Source organism: Carcharodon carcharias, chromosome 18, assembly GCF_017639515.1.
Source record: "Carcharodon carcharias isolate sCarCar2 chromosome 18, sCarCar2.pri, whole genome shotgun sequence".
Taxonomy (NCBI): Eukaryota; Metazoa; Chordata; class Chondrichthyes; order Lamniformes; family Lamnidae; genus Carcharodon; species Carcharodon carcharias.
The window spans coordinates 26552034-26572505 of NC_054484.1; the positions used below are offsets into that span (position 1 = coordinate 26552034).

General features: G+C 39.2%; 1 protein-coding gene across 2 annotated transcripts in view; it reads left to right on the top strand.

The window, feature by feature from the left end:
- Positions 1-20472, top strand: part of itsn1 (intersectin 1 (SH3 domain protein)) — a 188687-nt gene that overhangs the window by 94234 nt on the left and 73981 nt on the right. For both annotated transcript variants that reach the window (XM_041210808.1, XM_041210806.1), the window contains exons 17-19: positions 4477-4610; positions 7982-8199; positions 18064-18185. In XM_041210808.1, coding sequence (XP_041066742.1) covers positions 4477-4610; positions 7982-8199; positions 18064-18185 — 474 coding nt within the window. The remainder of the gene's footprint in view (positions 1-4476; positions 4611-7981; positions 8200-18063; positions 18186-20472) is intronic.

Below are 20472 nucleotides of genomic sequence, written 5' to 3' on the forward strand. Positions count from 1 at the left end.
CTAAATGGAAGTGTCAAATACCACCTACATGTGTCATCTCCTAGGTACATACAAGGCTGCAATTTCCTACCAGACATATCACTTCTAAGATAGTGCCAAAAGTTACAAATTTCAACCAAATTATTTTCAGATATCTGACCTAAGGTGAACATGCTTCCAAAGGCATGAGTTGGTGTTAATTTCCATCAAAAAATGCAGTTATTGTAAATACCATAACTATCTAATAAAACTATTTTTTGTTTACAGCAAAATTCCAAAGTACAATTTATAATTTTTTCTGTGGGTTGAGGGTAGTGAGAAATGTTCAGAATATCCAGAAATGTAAATTAATCATCTTATGGTTTTTACACCTGAGAAGTAATGCTTATTTATTCATTTGGAACTCAGTTAGGATTGTGCACAAATCGCTATAGGATGTCAAACTTGGTTTGATAGCCTGATGCAGGAAAGTCCTATTAAAGGTGTCCTGAAACCTTTTGGTTGTATTAACATCGATTTTTACAACATCTTTATTTGAACAGTTGAACTTTTAAGTCATTCGAACATAATAATTTTTACACCTGTGCCGCCAATTCACTCCTCCATTTCTGAATGCAATGAGTCATGCTGAGGTATCATTCCATATGCACCACCCACCATCTGATTTCTTGCTGCCTGTGATCATTCATGTGTAAGCTTAGACAGAAGGTGGGAGTAGGGGGAACATAGGATTTTCATGATCCCAGCATTCAGTGTGTTTCCCAGCCACTCAAGATCTTTTGAAGTATATACATTTTTGTAGCGTAGGAAAATGCAGCAACAAATATCAACACCATAAGGCCTCAAACAGTAATGAGATAAATAACAAGATAATCTATCTTGGTGATATTATAATAGCACCACAAAACCATCTTTGAATTATGCCATTGGATGTTTTACTTGCCCTGCATGTGGGCATCACATTAATGTCTTAGCCAAAAAATTGCATCACTAATGGTGTATCACTCCCTCAGTACTGCACTTAAGAATCAGATATGCTCAAGTTTTTGGAGTGGGGCTCAAGCTGAATCTGAAACAAGAGCACTACCATTGAGCTACAGCCAACAACTAAGTAAGCACATACTATTGAAGGAAGGATTGCCCCTTTTTAAATTATTTTCTATTTCCCTCGTCCAAATGTGCATCACCCAAATCACAGTCTCTTGCCAGATCGAGCTTTGTACTTGTGTTTATGGTTTAATTTCACACTGGACACCAAGTGAACTGGAGAGGGTGAGTGGGGAGGATTCCTATGTAAAATTTGCAACATGGATTTTTTTTTTCCCCCATAGCCTATACGGATTTGAAGATTGACTACCGCTGTATTGAAATTGAATTTAGAAACAAGAACGATCACAAATTGAAATAAGATAATGATTGGATAGAGCTTGAGAGTACTGCAAAAAAAGAAAATCAAGATGTTAACGCAGAACTTAAAACACTCCACCGATAGTGACCGAACCTACCAGAAATTCCCTGCCACTTTTAGTCTTCACCTACCTTATCTGGTTTGCATTATACTTGCAGGAATATATTTCAAGTAAGCAATTTCCTGTATTTGACTGCCTAGTCTTCAGTTATTTATTTTGGCTTTCGAAGCCCAAGCTTAAAATCCGAGCAAGCTGCTTGTGCTGCGACTACCACTATTGCCCAGATTTCCTAGTCGTTTCAGTAAATACCAAAGTATAAAATATCTGTGCTCTTAAGATTTCACATTTGTACTTTGTGCACTTTCTATTTGTAAACTTAATTTCTTGCAACTCCTCTGACAAGCAGTAAGCTGTCGCGATATTAAGGTCCCAGCTTCAATTCCTTGTCAGCGTTCAGCTAACTGATCTCATTTGGGCCAATAAATTGCTCTTGGAATGAGAAAATGAGCCATGATTCCTACTCTTGATTGCTATCCAGCGACCTCTGGGGATATAGACAAGCCTTGGCCTGAATTTGCCCTCAAGGTTGTGTAGCCTGCTGAATAAATAATCATTGTCTAGGCTCTTGCCTGAGTCAATGACTTTGGGAGATAAGGAAGACAAATATGGAAATAAAATTTATTCTATTTAGCAGTCCTCATGAATTTAAGCAATTGATGAATAGACAACAGTGTTGGATATTGTTGAGCTCATATCAGTTTACTCTTTTGTGCAGTACATGCAAGTTTTCATTCTGGCCTGTGTATGAACCTAAATTTTCTGTTTAGAAATGCACAATTCAAGTAGCATTTGGTTGTAAATGTTAGAATTGAAGTGTGTACAGGATATGGTGATGACCTTTTAATTCATATCTCAGTGTACATAATTTCATAATTTCTGCTCAGATAAAGGCTTCTAATAAACTAAATATTAAAGAAATGTATTGGTTATGGGTAAGTGCTATTGAAGTGAAAGTCATTTTAAGCTACTATATTGATCTTGCCTAACCAGGTGCTCTTCACTGTGCCTTTACTTTTGCCCTTTGCTCCATGTTCCTTTCTTAGTTAGACAACTGACACCTTAACACTCAAGCTTGGTTGGTTAATCTGCTCACTGCAGCGGTTTATCTCTAGTCACTACATCTTGCTTCTCTCCAACAGTATTCTCTAAGTTTTTATAGCTTCGGGGGGACAGTATGCAATTACTAAATGCAAGTAGCATTTAATTACTCAATCAAAAACTGAAACATTTTTCTAGTCTAAGATATTTTGGAACCTCAATCCAATTCCATCGTACGATGATAATTCAACTATCTATTTCTGAAAAGTAGTTTGTAATGGCCGCACCAGGGGGTTTGGAAAAATTTGCTAAATTTTCCTTGAGTCTTTTCAGCAAAGCATTTTTTTTGCAGGGCAGGAAAGATTCAATTCCATAAAATAAATTTATTGCCTCCCAGTGCTGTTGGGATTAATTTTCATTTTGTTCAAGTTATTGTTCTGACGCAGTTCTGTCATTCAAGCTTGCATCTCATACAATAGACATCGCTGTTGTGTGATCAAGAATTGCTGTCATAATTCATAACATGATAGGAGATGGGGAAGTCTTTCAATTTAGTCATGGAGCTCCTCTCCACTTCCCCTCCATGTTGACAGTTTGTTCAGGGCTTGATGCTGTATCAGTGTATTCCACAGGAAATTGCACAATTCAGCATTTTTCATCTAGTGACACATTTGTAACTTGATGATGTGCCTAGAAACTTCAATACAGGCCAGGGAATTTTGCCTACGTGCCCAATTAACTGTAAGCAAGTGCTGTTAAGGACAGAGAGGCTGCATATATTCATTGCTACTTGTGGAACCATATACCGGGGCTGGTCTTCAATCTGCTGCACAGCTCCTTAGAAATTGAAAATTTTCCAACTTTATGAAGGAGGGAAAAGGCTCTTAACTTAACTGAATTTCAGAGTGCATGTAGAAAATAGAAAAAGTAACTATCGAGCATTAACCTCGTTTTTGAATGTGTATATTATTGAAGTAGAAATGTATGAGGAGTCATAACAAGAAAATAGTTTTATCTTGTATTGTTTCCTCTTTATTCACTAGATATTTTCTTCTTCCTTCCTTACTTCCCAGCCCCCTACAGTTTTTGTAAGTTTGAAAGAAGTTCCTCTTGTGATGCTGTTGCTCAGTAACTATTGCTCTTAACCTTTCCATCAACTCCCTTGTTTGAAGTGTGCACATGGCATTGCCTGTATGACAGAGAATGGAGTGATATTTTGCTGTTTCAAATACTCTCACACTTTGCTTATGCTACCTGCAATCTTTGTGTGTTGCATGGGTTCAATATTTTCAACTTTAAAAATAGTTTTTATGCATTAAACATTTGATTGAATACACTTTTTATTCAATTAATTTTGAGCAATAACTTTTTAAAAAAAGCTATTATCCATTCTTTGCCTTCAAAGGCACGTCTGCTTAAAAAAATCAAGTTTCCACTGCATGATTCAATCCTTTCACAATGGTGTACGTGGCTATTAGAACCATTAATATGCTCCAAGATGAGGCCGTAGGAAACAAATCTTTTTGCTGATGGTGGTGTAGTTGCAAATACTCGGATTTGGTTTGTATCATGGGTATATTCCATTTCTAATTTCTAATGTTTTTACTTGCTATACAAATAGATATGTTTTTAATTGACTCCTACCTTAGTTTTAGGAGGTTGACTTGCCTTAGTTTAGAAGGTTGATTTCTAATCACAAGTATTGTTTTCTCCTAGGAGTTCACCCATGTATACTATACTAACATTTGGCAATATTTCCTTTCATACCTTTGGAATATGGTACTGTGTATGTCACCTGATGTGTAGGCTGTTAATACAGTAGTGCGATTGAGAAGATTGGGAAAGAATATCTTGATCCAATTTTAGTTTATCAATTCATCAGCTTGTTTGGGCAGGTGTTTGAGATGTTTCCAGTTGAGTGCTTCAAGGTTGACTGTTTCTCATTTTTAAAAATGAAATCTTTACACTGCACATCATTGTTCACTTATAGGAACTGAGAGAAATTCATAGCAGACAACAATTGCAGCGACAGAAGGAAGCTGAACTTGAAAAGCAAAAGCAGAAGGAGCAAGAGCGGAGGACAGCGGAACTTGAAAGAAAATATGAAAAAGAAGCTGCCCAGAGGTATTTGGATTTTATTCACTTTGTGCAGTTTCCAAGCTAATGGAAAACATTGCTAGCACCACAAAGAGGGTGAGACATTCATTACTAGCTATCAACATCAGTAACTGATTTCACCACTACTTCACTCACAGCTATCCTTTAACTTTTTCCCACCATGTCCCCCACCTATTAAACCCTTTTTGCTTTTTTCTTGTGGGGGTGAGGGGGTTTGTGTTCTCCTTTACCTCTTGGTTTTCTTGCTGCCCACTTCCCTGCCCCTTCTGTAGTGAAGGATCTGGGGCATGCATTTACATATAGGCTATCACTGGTGTTGAACTTGTATCGAAGATGTACAAAAACTGTGTGCCCCAGAAAATATAGCAGAAATATTCACCGTTGCTGTGCGAGGAGTCGATCGAAATAATGGAATTGCAGCTTATGATATTTTCTTCTTTTAAAAAAGATACCACATTGATTCTGGGTTTGGTTTCGAGCTCTCTCCCTCTTTCTCTTCTCCCCTCCCATATACACAGAAAGTAAAATAATTTATGCAGACACGGTGTCAAGGCTTCTACGTGAATAACATCCATTTGGATGAGGAACCATGTTGGCCTTGGAAGGCCCACAGCAGAGATTCGCCAGAATGACCCTAGGGCTTAAAAAGTTAATTTATATGGACAGATTGCATTAAGTTGGCTTCATTACCCAGGATTTGCCAGCAACTTATATCAGATGTAGCAATGTGTTTGTTGTGAATTAAAAATTTTGCAATACACAATGTTATCCCAGTTTTCCCTTTTCTATTTATTTATTTCCAGTTTTCTTTCCTTTTTGAACCATTTCTTCAAAAGTTGCTTTAACATTTGGTTCCTTGCCTGGGTGACTATTCTTCACATGAGCCTGAACTGAGCTTTGGCAAGTTTATTTGACAAGTTTCTCATAGTCAGGTTTGATCCTGTTGTTTGCCCTGCACCCCCCACATTCCCTGTCCCTGCTGCATCGACACTTTCAGACTTTGCAACAGGAGTCGATGAATTAATGCTAATCGGGAATGGGGATACTGATGTTTTTACCTCAATGTAGTCTGCCTGCTGTTGAAGCCATTTGTAATGACCCATCTGCTGCCACAGCTGAGATCAGGTAGCTCAGCACAGACCAGACACAGAATCTGATACCTTCGGATCTGTAGGCCGTGGTGCTGCTGCCCACTTGTCCTCAAGGAAGTTACTAGACAATTTTTTTTTTTGAAAGAGGTAATTTGTCTAGGCTACTGTTTTTGAAATGTCTATGGTTTTATATACAGTTACTATTTTAATGTTTCCTTTTTCATACTTAGCAAACCAAGAACAGGCAGCAATATTAAAAGCTCAGAGAAAGGGAATCTGCAGTCAGGGAGGAACACGCAGAGGAGAGTTAACATCGTAGCTCTCTTGAGAGAGAGATTCAACTTCAGTAGATGGTTTAGGTATCATCAAACAATGGTGAAGTTTGCCTATAAGCAAATATTGTTAACCTTTAGAAGATTTTGACTAGTATTATAATTTTTAAAAAGCATAGAAATTTAAGGTACATTAATGGACATAATGGGGTGAATAGCCTGTGCTGCTGATTGCTACAGTGCAAAATGAATCCCACTCACTTGCTGCCTCCATATCACTGTATCTTCCTCTGCTTCAAATGTTTATCCACTTTTCCCTTGCTTTTATTTTTTAAAAAATGCTATGGTCTCTTATCACTCCCTGTTGTAAAGCACTCATGCTGTAAGCCATGAGCTGGAAAGAAATTTCTCCTGACCTCCAACCTCGTGCTCAATGACCATATTAAATTAACAATCCTTGCTACTGACTAACCAACTAGAGGAAAATCTTTGTCACAGTCACTACCAAAATGCTTCACAATTTTAACAGCTTGTATTAAATCTTATAATTCCCTTTGCTTAATTTAACAAGTTACTTTCATCAGTAGGTTATTATATAAGTAAAACTGAAGTGATAATTTTGCTACTGTAGGAGTTGATGTGCTCAGCATCGCTATCATTTCCCCCATTATATTGCACACACTAGTAAATTAGAGGCAATTAGATTGTTGAATTAGCTTCACTTTATTGAAGTTTAACTTTGAGGAACATTAACAGTACCTTGGGTACCCATGCCCATATGTGCCTAATGAGCAATAGCCAAAGTATTGATGCTTCAAAATTATGAGCAGCCACTGCTCTCTGTACAGTTAAAAGGGAAAAGATAGTTTCAAAAGTTTAAAAAAAAGTTTTCTTGTTTGTGCCCTCCTGTATTTGTATTATGTTGTTTTCTAATTGGTTTCCATGTGATGGCTGTACCCATTTTTGTGTCCTTTTTCACAAAATTTATTTCTCAGGAGCAGCTTAACAGAAATGTTCATTCCCGAGCAGTCAAAGGAAGAAAAGATGCATGCAGATAAAGGAAGGTTCCCCACGATTGTGAATTTAAATGACCATTTCTAACAGCTTAGATCTGCCTAATATTTTTATTGCATTCACCGCTAGTGGTGATGCTGTTTGACTTATGCCCTGCACTAGCAGTTGAAACATCATGCAACGTGTGAAATTTCACTCAGAATTGGGGGCAGGGAGTTCATCTTGTCCTGCCCATTTGTCTCTTTTTAGGACAAGCAATCAATTCCTTATGTAACCATTTCACTTGAATGAAGGAAATTGCCTAAATAAAAAAAGGAAGGAAGACCACTTGTGATTAGGGAGTATAGAAGACTGAAGAAAAGGGGGAGGAGAACAGTTAAAAATGCAATAGGGACAGGAGGGATTTTCCCTTGTGAATGACACAGGTTACCAGTCCAGTCCTGAACACAAGTGTGCAAAGGGTGAGATATAGCTTTCAAAATGGCTAAAAGGATAATGAATGGCACTGACTTGGCGTATATTTCAATTATTTTCATGAATGTGGTTTTGCTAGGTGTTAGTTTTATTTCTTTGTCACAGCATCAGAATCACAAACTTTACAGTGCACAAGGGAGCCATTCGACCCACCGAGTCTGCACTAGCTCGCTGAAAGAGCAATCTACCTAGTCCCACTCCCCTACCTTATCCTCATAACCTTGCACATTCATTCTTTTCAGATAGCAACCCAATTCCTTTTTGAATACCTCGATTGAACCTGCATCCAGCACCCTTTCAGGAAGTTCGTTCCAGACTCCAGCCACCCTCTGGATGAAAACATTTTTCCTTGCATCATTTCTATTCCGTTTACCCATTTGAATCTGTGTTCTCTAGATGGTCCAAGTGTAAAAGTTTTGACTTTCTAAAAGAGAATGATGCAACGTAAGATTCCTCTCCTCTAATTTCTGTACTTATAAACTGTTTTGCAAAAATCTGATAAATGAAGTTAAACATTTGTTTTTAGATCTGCCCAAGAACGTGATAAACTTTGGCAAGAACAAGTGCAAAGAGATGAGGAAGAACGACTGAGAAACCTCCAGGAAGAGGAAATTCGAAGACGGGAAGAAACTTCCCAAAAGAGAGAACCAGATCCAAAAAACAAGCAGGACGTATTAAACAGAATGTTTCAAAAGCACCTGGAACCATTAAAAGAGCAGACTCCGAGTGGATGGCAGATACCAGGTAACTTCTGGCAAATTGGTAATATTTTAAAATCCATTTTGTCCCTCCTTGCAATTTGACTGCATTGTCATTGAGGATAGAGAAACTTGGGCTTTAAACATTTAATGGGAGTTGTGATCTCCTTAAAGATATGCAAGATGTGAACATTAAGGAAAAGTTAAATATGGATAATTGCCCCCAACTAAATTTGAACAGTAAGATAGACTCAGGTTATAAGTTCAAACTAATGGTGTTGGATGACCAGACTGTGTGGAGTTGCTGGAAGACCAATGCTGCATTTTTTTTTATTCGTTCATGGGATTTGGGCGTCACTGGCTAGGCCAGCATTTATTGCCCTTGTTCAGAGGGTATTTAAGAGCCAACCATATTGCTGTGGGTCTGGAATCACATGTAGGCCAAACCAGGCAGATTTCCTTCCCTAAAGGACATTAGTGAACCAGCTGGCTTTTTATGTCAATCAGCAATGGTTTCGTGGTTATCATAGGACTTTTAAATCCAGATTTTTACTGAATTCAAATTTTACCATCTGCCATGGTGGGATTTGAACCTGGGTCTCTGGAATACTAGTCCAGTGACAATATCACTGTGTCACCGCTTCCACTTTGCCAATTCTTGTATAGATCATCCTCCCTGGCAATGTTGCTTCCTAGGCAGGGGAAGTGGTTGATGTCCTCGATGTTCTGTTGCCCGATATTGATGGGAGGGCGTTGTTGCTGTCCAGCCATCACTGCTTTGGTCTTCTCACAGCTGATGTGTAGATCAACCTTGGCACCGCTATTCTCCAGACTGGTGGTCATGCCTTGGAGGCTGTGTGATTCGTCGGCCAACAAGGTCGTGATGTCTGTGAAATCCAAGTCCGTCAATAGTTAGTGTTGCCACGGGACGCTGGAGTCTGCACCCACCATTGCCTTCCTCAAGATGAAATCAATAACAAAAAGAAAAAGGAGTAGGGATAGTATGCAGTCTTGCTGTAATTTTATGATAATGCAGAAGGAGCCTGTGTTGGTCTTGATTCAGCAGCTGGAGTCATTAAGATCTTTAAGATGTTAATATGTTTCTCCGGGATGCCGCACAGTCTTATGATGCACCAGAGTGACTACTGATGGATGCTATTGAAAGCCGCCTTGAATTCAATAAAGTTGATGACAAGTGGTTTCTGATACGCTAGGCTCTGCTGTATGATATTCTTCAGTGTGAAGATCTGCTACCCTCACAACCTGCCTGTTCTTTGTGAAAGGTATTGTCTGCTTCTGCTTTCAATCTGCTGAGGAGCACTGTGCTGAAGACCTTGCCTGGCACTGACAGCAATGTTATGCCCTTCCAGTTGTTGCAGTCACTGAGATTCCCTTTCTTCGGTAGTGTTGTTGAGTATCTCAAGACACTCGACACAGTCAGCTGTAGGTGAATCAAACAGCAGTTTATTCAATACACGTATGCATACAGGGGATAGCATCTTCAGATTGCTCTAGGAGGCTGCTCAAAGCTAGTTTCTTCTACTATACTATATCATCTTCGCGATACTTCATCATTGAATCACATTGTTCTTGCCTCACACTTCTAGCTCCGTAAGTCTGCGATTCCAGATGATGTCACAAAAAGTCACAAAGTGACCTGACCTTTAACACAAATGATGCCAGCAGTTTATTTAAAAACATAAACTTGCCTTATCTAGCTTGACTGTTTACTAAACTGTCCAGTCATCTGCTTTTCTTAGCCTGACCCTGAGATCAGGCAATCACTTCCAATCAGTCATCTACTTATCCTAGCCTGACCAAAAGGTCATATTTCTTACCGCAGCTACTCTAGTGATCCTTTTTATTGGAAGCACTTTTAAATCTTATCAGCAATTTGGTCAAGCCTCAGTATCCCATTGTACACCACTTCAGCTTGACAATTACTCCTCACCTCCAGTCGTCCAGGACGTCCTCTGCAGTCCAGCTCTTGTTGAGGACGCCTGTGAGCTCTGTTGTGATGGTGTTTTTACAGTGTAATGAGATTTGAGGCTAATGCTGAATGAAGGAGCTAAGATGGTAGAGCAGCCAGCCTTATCCATAATTACCAAGCCTGTCCTTATCTTTGTCCATACTATTTTAAGTGTAAGTCTGAATAGTAAGTGATAACAAGCTACTCAACTGCGGGAGCACCACATCTACTAGATACTGTCCTCATATTTTCCAGCAGATTACTAGATAGGAATGGGAATCATGTCTTTTTAAACTGGCTGCTGAATTCAATCATAATATTGTCACGGCTCACTGGGGATAGTGCGCTGTAATATCAAGCCCCACTGCTCCCCGAGCTGCGACAAGTGTGAAAAATTTGACCAAACCACCAGGTTGCTCCAGTTGTACCTAACTCTTTAATTTAGGTTAACAGAATACGAGCACCAGGTTTGTAAACTTAATAAGTAAATAACTGTTTACTGAACAAATTGTCTTTAACTAATGGCAAAAGAAAGGAATATGCACTGCTAACTTCTAACACTATAACTTAAACTCCACCCCTTCTTAAATCCCAATGCGCACACACATACAAGGCACAAAAAAAAAAATCGATTTTAGGGGTGGGATAAAACAGTTCAGTAGCACCAATTCCAGAGTACAGGATTCAATGGGTTGATTTTGATTGATTCCTTTCAGTTCTTGTTGATGACACAATGTGGTCTTCCAGCACTTTCAGCATTTGGCTCACTGGTTGAGCACTTGTTTTTCAATGTCTCTAACAGTGATTTTCCCCTTTGCCTCTTGACAGGGGTTTTCAGAGAAAGAGTAGGTCATAGAGATATGAGGAGAAGAAGCCAGCTAGCTGTTATTGTAGGATTACTGGAATCTTACACACATAGGAGAGAGAGGTCTTGGGTTTTTTTCTTTCAGGCTAGGAGCTATTCAGCTCTCTCACAAACCCTGGTCACCTGGTCAGGAGCCAATTAAAATGCTGTTGTCAGCAGCTCCCTTAGTCCAGGACTCCTTTCCAACACCATCCTGTCTTTCGTGACACACGAAACATTGTTCCAGTAGACATGTCTTTCAAACTGTAGCCATTGTAGTTTTAAATCCACAGTCCAACAGAAATAGAGAACAATAAAAGGATATGTTCTTTTCAGTATATATCGCCATCTTGTTTTGGCTATGCCTGTGCAGACTGACAATTGAATGTGGGATTTCATGGTTTCTTGACATGTCACAGTTTTACCAATGGAGCCACTTGGGGCATCTTCATGATTTTCATCCATGATTCCATTCCTAGATCAAGCTTGTGCCAAGATCTGGATATGAATTTTTATGGCAGAACACCAATTAAGCAGCAGTGAGCAGGTGTCATTTGATGGCTCAAATCAGAAGAGGCTGATAAGATGATAATTGGCGGGATTAGATTTATCTTGCTTTATGTAGAAAGGCCATAACTTAGTGATCTTGCACATTGAGTACACTACTCCCATTGCTTAGTTTGAGGGCAACTGGTTACAAACTGAATGTTATTTGAGCCCATGGCCTTCGCTGTGCCCAGTGAATCCAGCTGTTTTTTTTCATGTCACATTGAGTAAACTAAATTGACTGCACATTGGAAGCCATGATGGTGAGGACTTCTCTTGAGCTGCCATTTTTGGCTTAAATGCTCATAAACCTTTCAGCCTTGTCTCTTGGACTCTCATGCTGGGCTCTGCTATAGTTGAGTATGGGGATGTTCATGGAGCCCCTCTCAGTTGCTTCATTGTCCACTCCCATTTTTGACTGGATAGAGTAGGACTTAGAGTTTTGCTCTGATCCTTAAATTTTTGCCTGTCACCAGCTTTGGATTCTTAATGTGCTGGTAACCCTTTGTTCTTGTTTCAGTATGTTGGTGTGCCATTCTAAACTACATCTTGTACTGCTCCTGGCATACCCTTGGACTAAGGGAGCCGCCTGACAACAGCATTTTAATTGGCTTCTGACCAGGTGACCAGGGTTTGTGTGAGAGCGGTGCAGCTGAATAGCTCCTAGCCTGAAAGGAAAAAGTCCCAAGAACCCCCTCTCCAATGTGTGTAAGATTCCAGTAATCCTACAATAATAGCTAGCTTGCTTTTTCTCCTCATATCCCTATAACCTTATCCTTCTCTGAAAACCCTTGTCAAGAGGCAAAGGGGAAAATCACTGTTAGAGATATTGAAAAACAAGTGTTCAACCAGTGAACCAAATACTTCCCATTGACTCAGGTTTAAACTCCTGGCTCAATGGAGGAAGAGGTTGTACTAGGCCATGAAATGAAGGAAAAACAGGATAGCATTCAGTTCTGATCCTGTCAGTATCTTGGATGGGAAGTTTTGAACTCTTTGATCTGTCCTTAGTCTCCCTATTCATTATGATTGTATATGACGCTATATGTTGAAGAGTAAATGAAACTGTGGTGGTTACTCCTTGTCAGGGATAGATAAGTTCAAGCAGGTTACTCCCTCCTGTTGGTTCCTTTAGCTGTTGCGGGCTTCGTCTAACATTTGTGTTCTTCAGGACTGGACAGCTTTGGTTGGTTGTCCACTACTTAAGCCTTTTGCTGCATATTGAAGTCCTCAATGTTGCTTTCCTTATTGCTTCCTTCAAATAGCATTCAACATGGAGGAACAGCACTTCTTTAGTTGTGATAGAGGATTATCGGCAGCCTTCTGTGACCTGAAGCCATGGGCCTTCATGGGTACTGGAATTATTGTTGAAGTATTCCAGATTGGATACCAGTCTGCCATCACCTCTTGTCAGACATATCCTGACAGGATAACAGGACATACTCAGGAAAGCTGATGCAGTAGATTGACATGTGTGGATGGATGTGACTTTATATCAATATACCGTCCTGTTCAGTGTCTTATGCCAGAACTTCTCCAAATGCTTTACACTTACAAGTACGGTGACTTGTGTAGGCAAAAATGATATTCAGCACTGTTTCTCAAATGTTAATAATGAATTGCCAGTTAATTTGTTTTGATTGATAACGGCTGAGGGAGGAATATTGACCATTAGGAAAAATTCTAGCAACTCTTCCAATAATGCTGTTAAGTTCATTCACACCCACCTGAACCACAGGATCAAAGGGCTTGTAATTTAATGTCTCATCCAAAGGATGTTGAACGGAGTGATTTTTAATATTGTGGAACTGGGCAATGGAAGCTTAAGTATAAAGCCCCAGCCTACCTCATGAATGCAGTTGTGCAGGATTGTAGTCTACTTGATCTTCATTGCAGTGTTTTCTGGTTTGGTCCATATCATTAATAATGTCCCCTGCAAGTTCGGCTTTTGTAACATATTTCCATACTTTAATACCCTGTGCTCACCTGTTCCTTTTTTTAAAAAAATTGACATGGTTTAAAAGAAGTTTTTGCATATTTTTGAGAATGAATAGAAAGGAAGCTAATAAAAGGACTTGTTGCTTCAGCAGTTCTATACCTTCTGATAGGACTCGTTGATTTTATTCTTACCGCAAACATTTTACCATACTGGATACTAGTGCAAGTTTGATTAGTGTGAAGTGTAATGCTGCGTTGTCACAAGATCCGTGTATGTTTCCACTTAGGAACTGCCATAATTACAACTATGTCTGGCTCCTTCAAGGTGGGGAAATTTTTAGAACTTGAACTGGTGCCCACTGGTGGAAGCGCAAGAATTGATAAATTATAAGATTAATAAGGTGTAGACATCTTTAAAGAAACTTTTATTTCAGGCTTGATAAGTAAAAATGAAGTCCCATGGCCAGCAATGCATATTTTGCTCCTGAATGGAAAGAGCTATGTCCTTTAGGTAGCGGTGCAGGAACTGCTGAAGCAAATTATTACCTTCTATAACAGAGCAAAAAAGTTAAGTCTGAATCTGAATTGACCCATTTCAAACAGGTTTGGATCGGTTTAGATTCCGGATTTGATATTTTCAAGTAATTTGAAGTTGTTAACTACCAGATTACAATGGGAAGAAGTCCACTGTTATGAAATTAAATATTTTTTTTCATTATACTATCGTGGTTTAATGCTAAGTATGTTTATGGGTGTCAGTGGAGATGGTTCTTTCTGTGTGATTTAATTGAATTAGAGTCAGATAATGCTGTGAGGCGAGTAAGGCAGATGAGTTGAGGGTGTTAATTAACACTTAGGGATATGATATCATTCCTATCACGGAGACATGGTTGAGGGAGGGACAGGACTGGTAGATCAATATTCCAGGGTATAGAACCTTGAGGTGGGGGGGAACAAGGAGTCAATTGCTGTAGTAAGGAGGGATGATATTAGAAGGTTTCTCAAATGAGGCCATATGGGTAGAACTTAAAAACAAAAAGGGGCAATCACATTGCTGGGAGTGTACTGTAGACCCTCAAACAATCAGGAAGAAATAGAAGGGCAGATATGTAAGCAAACCTGAGAAGTGTAAAAATAATAGAGTAATAATAGGGGATTTCAACTTTTTCAATATTAACTGGAATAGACAAAGTGTGAAAGGCTTAGAGGGGGGCAGAATTCTTAAAACGTATCCAGGAGAGCTTTTTAAGACAGCACGCAGAAAACTCTATAAGAGAGGGGGCAGTGCTGAGCCTAGTTTTAGGGAACGAAGCCAGGTAAATGGTAGAAGTGTCAGTGGGGGAGCATTTTGGTGATAGTGACCATAACTCAGTAAGATTTAAGGTAGTTATGGAAAGATGGACCAGAAATAAAAATTCTGAATTGGGGAAGGCCCATTTTAATATGATGAGACAGGACCTGGCCAAAGTGGACTGGGAGCAGCTACTTATAGGAAAATCTAGAGTAGTGGGTGTCATTCAAAAAGGAAATAGTGAGAGTGCAGGGACAACATTCTCCTGTAAAGGCGAAGGGTGGGACCAGCAAGTCCAGAGAACTCTGGATGTCAAGGAACATATAGGATTGAATAAGAGAAAAAAGAGAAGCTTATGGTAGACACCAAGGGCTCAAAGCAGCGAAAGCCCTAGAGGAGTATAGAAAGTGCAGGGTTACTTAAAGAAATTAGGAGAGCGAAGAGGGGGAATGAAAAAACACTGGAGCGTAAAGAAAAATCTAAAGGCGTTTTATATGTATATTAGGGGCAAAAGGATAACCAAGAGTAGGGCCCATTAGGGACCAAAGTGGCAATCTGTGTGAGGAACAGGAAGATGTAGATGTGGTTTTAAATGAGTACTTTGCATCTGTATTCACTATAGAGAAGGATGATGTAGGTATAGAAATCAGGGAGTGGGACTGTGATATACTTGAACAAATTAGTATTGAGAGGGAGGTGGTATTAACAGTTTTAGCAGACTTAAAATGGATAAATCCCCGGACCTCAGCTGCTGTGGGAGGCAAGGGAGGGGATTGCAGGGGCTCTAACATTAATTTTCAAACCCTCTGGCCACTGGAGGAGTGTCAAGAGGACTGGAGAACAGCTAATGTGGTACCATTTTTCAAGAACGGTGGTAGGGATAAACCAGGGAACTATAGGCCAGTGAGTCTAATATCAGTGGTAGGGAAACTTTTGGAAAACCTGAGGGACAGAATTAATTTCCACTTGGAGAGGCAAGGATTAATCAAGGATAGTCAGCATGGCTTTGCCAGGGGGGAGATCATGTCTAACAAATTTGATTGAATTTTTTGAGCAGTTGACTAGGTGTGTAGATGTGTAGTGCAGTTGATGTAGTCTACATTGACTTCAGTAAGGCTTTTGACAAGGCCTCCCATGGGTCAAGAGGGTAAGAGCCCATGGGATCCAGGGCAATTTGGCAAATTGGATCCAAAATTGGCTTAGTGGCAAGAGGCAGAGGGTGATGGTTGAAGGTTGTTTTTATGACTGGAAGCCTGTGTCCAGTGGTGTACCACAGGGTTCAGTGCTGGCTCCCTTGCTGTTTGTAGTGTACATTAATGATCTAGACATGAATGTAGGAGGTATCATCAGTAAGTTTGCAGATGACACAAAAATTGATGGTGTTGGAAATAGTGAGGAGGAAAGCCTTAGACTACAGGATGATACAGATGGACTGGTCAGATGGGCAGAAAGGTGGCAAATGGAATTGAATGCTGAAAAGTGAGGTGTGATGCATTTTGGGAGGACTAACAAGACAAGGGAGTATATGTTGAATGGTAGGACCCTAGGAAGTACAGAGGATTAGAGGGACCTTCATGTGCATGTCCATAGATCCTTGAAGGCAGCAGGGCAGGTAGGTAAGGTGGTTAAGAAGGCATATGGGATACTTGCCTTTATTAGTCGAGGCATTGAATACAAGAGCAGGTGAGGTTATGATGGAGCTGCATAAAGCGTTAGTTAGGCCACATCTGGAGTACTGTGTGCAGTTCTGGTCGCTATACTATAGGAAGGATGTGATTGCACTGGAGATGGTGTAGAAGGGATTCACCAGGACATTAGCTGAAATGCTCCAGCTCAAGTATGAAGAGAGACAAGAAAGGCTGGGGTTGTTTTCCTTAGAGCAGAGAAGGCTAAGGGGTGATTGAGGTGTACAAATCATGAGGGGCGTAGATATGAAGAACATTTTCCCCTTAGTGGAAGGGTCAATAATCAGGGGGCATAGATTTAAGGTAAAAGACAGGATGTTTAGAGGGGATTTGAGGAAAATATTTTTCACCCAGCGGGTTAGGGGTGAGTATCTGGATCTTACTGCCAGAAAGGGTGGTAGAGGCGGGATCCTCACAACATTTAAGAAATATCTAGGTGAACACTTGAAATGCCATAGCATACATGGTTACGGGCTGGAAAATGGGATTAGAGTGGATATGGGCTTGAAGATTAACATGGACACGATGGGCTGAAGGGCCTCTTTCCATGCTGTAAAACCCTGACTGAGATAAACTGCAAGCTTGAAATTATCAAAGAAGTGAGGGGTAAAAGGCATTTGAAATGTGTATGAGTAACCATGGATGAGGTCTTAGCATGTAGGTTGTGAAGGAAATTTGAATTTTTAAATAACTGAAGGGGTTGTTAGGGTTTCAAAGGGATGATAGGATATTTACAACGAACAAGATGAGCAAGGTCAAGCAGTGTGTTTATTTTTAAAGGTACTGACCATATTGGCAGCATGAAAGACTTTTATATTATGGGAAAAGTAAATTTCCAAAGACATATAGAACAATGGAATTTACAGATTAAAGAGAGGGAACCACGTATAAAGAGGAATGGAAAGCTATGTTGTGGGGCCATGTAAGATTTAAAGGGACCGTGTAAAACAATCCTGGGGAAGCCTCCAGCCACTTTCGCAGAAGTCTGCTGTGTCCAGTAACCAAAGGTGGAGGAAAGCCTTTGGAATTCCACTGTCGAGTGAGTGCTGCGGTAAACTTGCTGGTTTGTTTCTTTTTTAAATTTAAGATCAATTTTGAACTGCTGCCTTAAAGAGGATGTGTCGTTGGGAGTCAGGTTAATTAGGAATTTTGGGATTTGTCATAGTATTAAGTAGCTGAATCTTTTGTTTGTGCTTGAAATCTTTTATTTTGTTAATAACTGTTTTAATTTAGTGTTTTAAATCTCTCAAGGTGTTAGTGGCCTCATTACTTCTGAAATCAGTGCACAAATCATATTGTAATAAATACAAATTGCAAAACCGTTGTGATACCATGGCCAAGTTTTCCATGTTAATTTGGCCAGTCTGCCATGTCATAACATCCAGATTAAAACCTATAGTGCCCGATTTGACAAGTGAAATTCCTTCAGTACTCCTGCATGTGTTCAGGCTAATGTTACAGCTGTGGCTATTGGTCATGCCACAGTTAAGACAAAATAAATTTTTCAAATCTTAGCGGTCTGAATGCTGCAATATTTTTAATTGTATGAAGTTTTAGCTTCAACCTTTAAAGCAAGATGTTTTCTTTAAAAGCAAGTTGTAAAGTTACTTTATCTCTTTCTCTCTCCCTCTCAAAAGAAAAGCCTGCCTCTGTAAATACTGATCAAGATGGTGTTAAGGTTGTATATTATAGAGCCTTGTATCCATTTGAAGCTAGGAGCCATGATGAGGTTACTATTTATCCTGGGGATGTCATAATGGTAAGTATTCCGTATCTTTCTCTCTGTGAGACAGCTAGTGAGGCGCAGCGGTTTTAGATAGGAAATGTGACTGAACAATCCAGTTTTTAAACTTGAATATAAGTTTAAAACTTTTAAGTGTTAGTAATGAGTTGAAAATATTTCTTTACGAATGATTTTAGATAATGTTTTACAACCTGGTGCACAATGTGAAGATATTAAAGGTCTTCTATTTGCCTGAGTTGCAGTCCAGGAAAACATAATTTTGTAACACCACAGGCTCACTTTTCCATAGAACTGCTGAAATTAAGTTTCAGTCCTGCAATAGTAGGTTATGTTGAGATGTATTTAAATCCATAAAATTTCTTGAATTAAAATGTTATGTAGTTATGTGCATTTCTGTAGTGGCAGTTCACGATTCATCTGCAAGTTATCCAATATTTCCGAAGATCTAATAAATATTTTCAAAATTATCAAGGATAACCTTTATTTAGCAAAGATCATTAAATATAGCGCAAATTTGATTTTGAAGTGTTGAGACAGGAAAACGTTAAGAAACCAACCTTTCTGCCAGGTAAAAGATTTTCCCATTTCCTAGTACTTCATTTTAGTGTATATTAAATAGGAAGAAATGAATTTGTAGGATTCTGAAAAAATATAAACTCTCTTCTCTGAAAATGTGCCATCAGATATAGATGGAGCAAGGGAACCTTTTTTATGTTGAGTTAATTGCTATTTAACATTGTTCACCACTGCCCCCACAATGACCCCTTCCCCAGTTCAAATTGAACTCTTCTTGACATGACTTGGGGTAAAACATTTATAGAATAGAATTATGGAATGGTTGCAGTATAGGAGGTGGCCATTTAGAGTGATGCTTTCCTCCTATAAGGTAGAGATTGATAATGGAATGTTCAAAGCTTTAGCTGCTAACAGTTCTAACAGGCGCCAAAATATAGTAATACCAGGTTTAAACTGCTAATCTCAACTAGTGCTTTTTAAGAACTTGTATCTCATACCAACATCAGAGCTGCTCGTTTGCATAAATCTTTGCAGCTCAGACTATAACCAAATAAGATCTTCAATCGTATCTCGTAACCCAAACTCATTATTCAAAAATCCTGATTTCAAATTAGGGTATGCCACCACACTGGAAATGCTGCTTTAACGTACAAGTGAAAAAGCTTGCAAGATCAAAAGATAATAAGGAACGTAATTTGGCTCCTTCCAGATCATGTATTTGCTCCTATCCCATTGTAGCATCCATTCCTAAATGGTTCCAGTGTTTTTACTTCCACTGCCTGATTGTCCATTCAATGTGTTGACCACCCTCTCCTAAATTTGCCTCTCACACTAAGTTCAATTTGTCCTGTGATCAGTTTCATTTAAAGTTGTCATTTGTATTCACTATTTCTGAGCTGCTTATCACTTTCTGAATTCATGTCAGTGACAGCCTTTCTACCTCCCCTTCTGAATGATTTTTGTTTTTCTTCAGGGGCAAGTTTTTCTTCTTCAGGGGGAAGTTTTTCTATCATATTGTAAAACCACCAAAGGGGCCAGATATTTATAATAATCCTAACTTGCAATGGATCTATACATTTCCCCCAGTTCAGAGAGTTGAAAGCATTTTGAAATCCTGTTTTTCTTTAAATTGCTAATGAGATTTTGTAACTTTTTGTTTTACTGCCCTTTTTTTGATCTTTTGCTTTCCTGTTGGAGGTTAAAGGGGAATGGGTAAGTCAGCTGCAGCATTATTACGGGGGGGGGGGGTGTTCCATTTGTTTTGTATGATTGCATATTTTTCTCTATGAGAAGGACTAGTGAAATAATATGACAATGGGCACTGGTTTATCATGGCTACATCAAATTCTGTTGTTATGACTTGAGGTTTTGGGATTTTTACCATTGTTGGGTTTGAATTCTGAAATTGCATCCATTTTTTTCTGTGAAACTACAAACCAGTGCCCTTAAACTTAGAATGGCTAGCTATTGGTGCTTTCTATTCATGTAAGCTATTGATTACTGGCACAATGATATATTTTGAGTCAACTGAATGCCAGAATTGTGTAATATTATTTGCATCTGGACAAGTATACTGAGTTGTGCCAAAGGCATAAACAGTATCAAATACAAATTTGAAATGTAATTCCCTAAATTGGGCGCAATAGCTAGCCCAGCAATCTAGCAGATAATTGTTGCAGTCGCACTTTGTTTGTGTGTTATTGAGGGAAAGGGTGAAATTCTCTTCCATTTTTGTAATTTATGTTGACTGAAATCTGATTATAGTTCCAAGTAGATGACTCTGCAA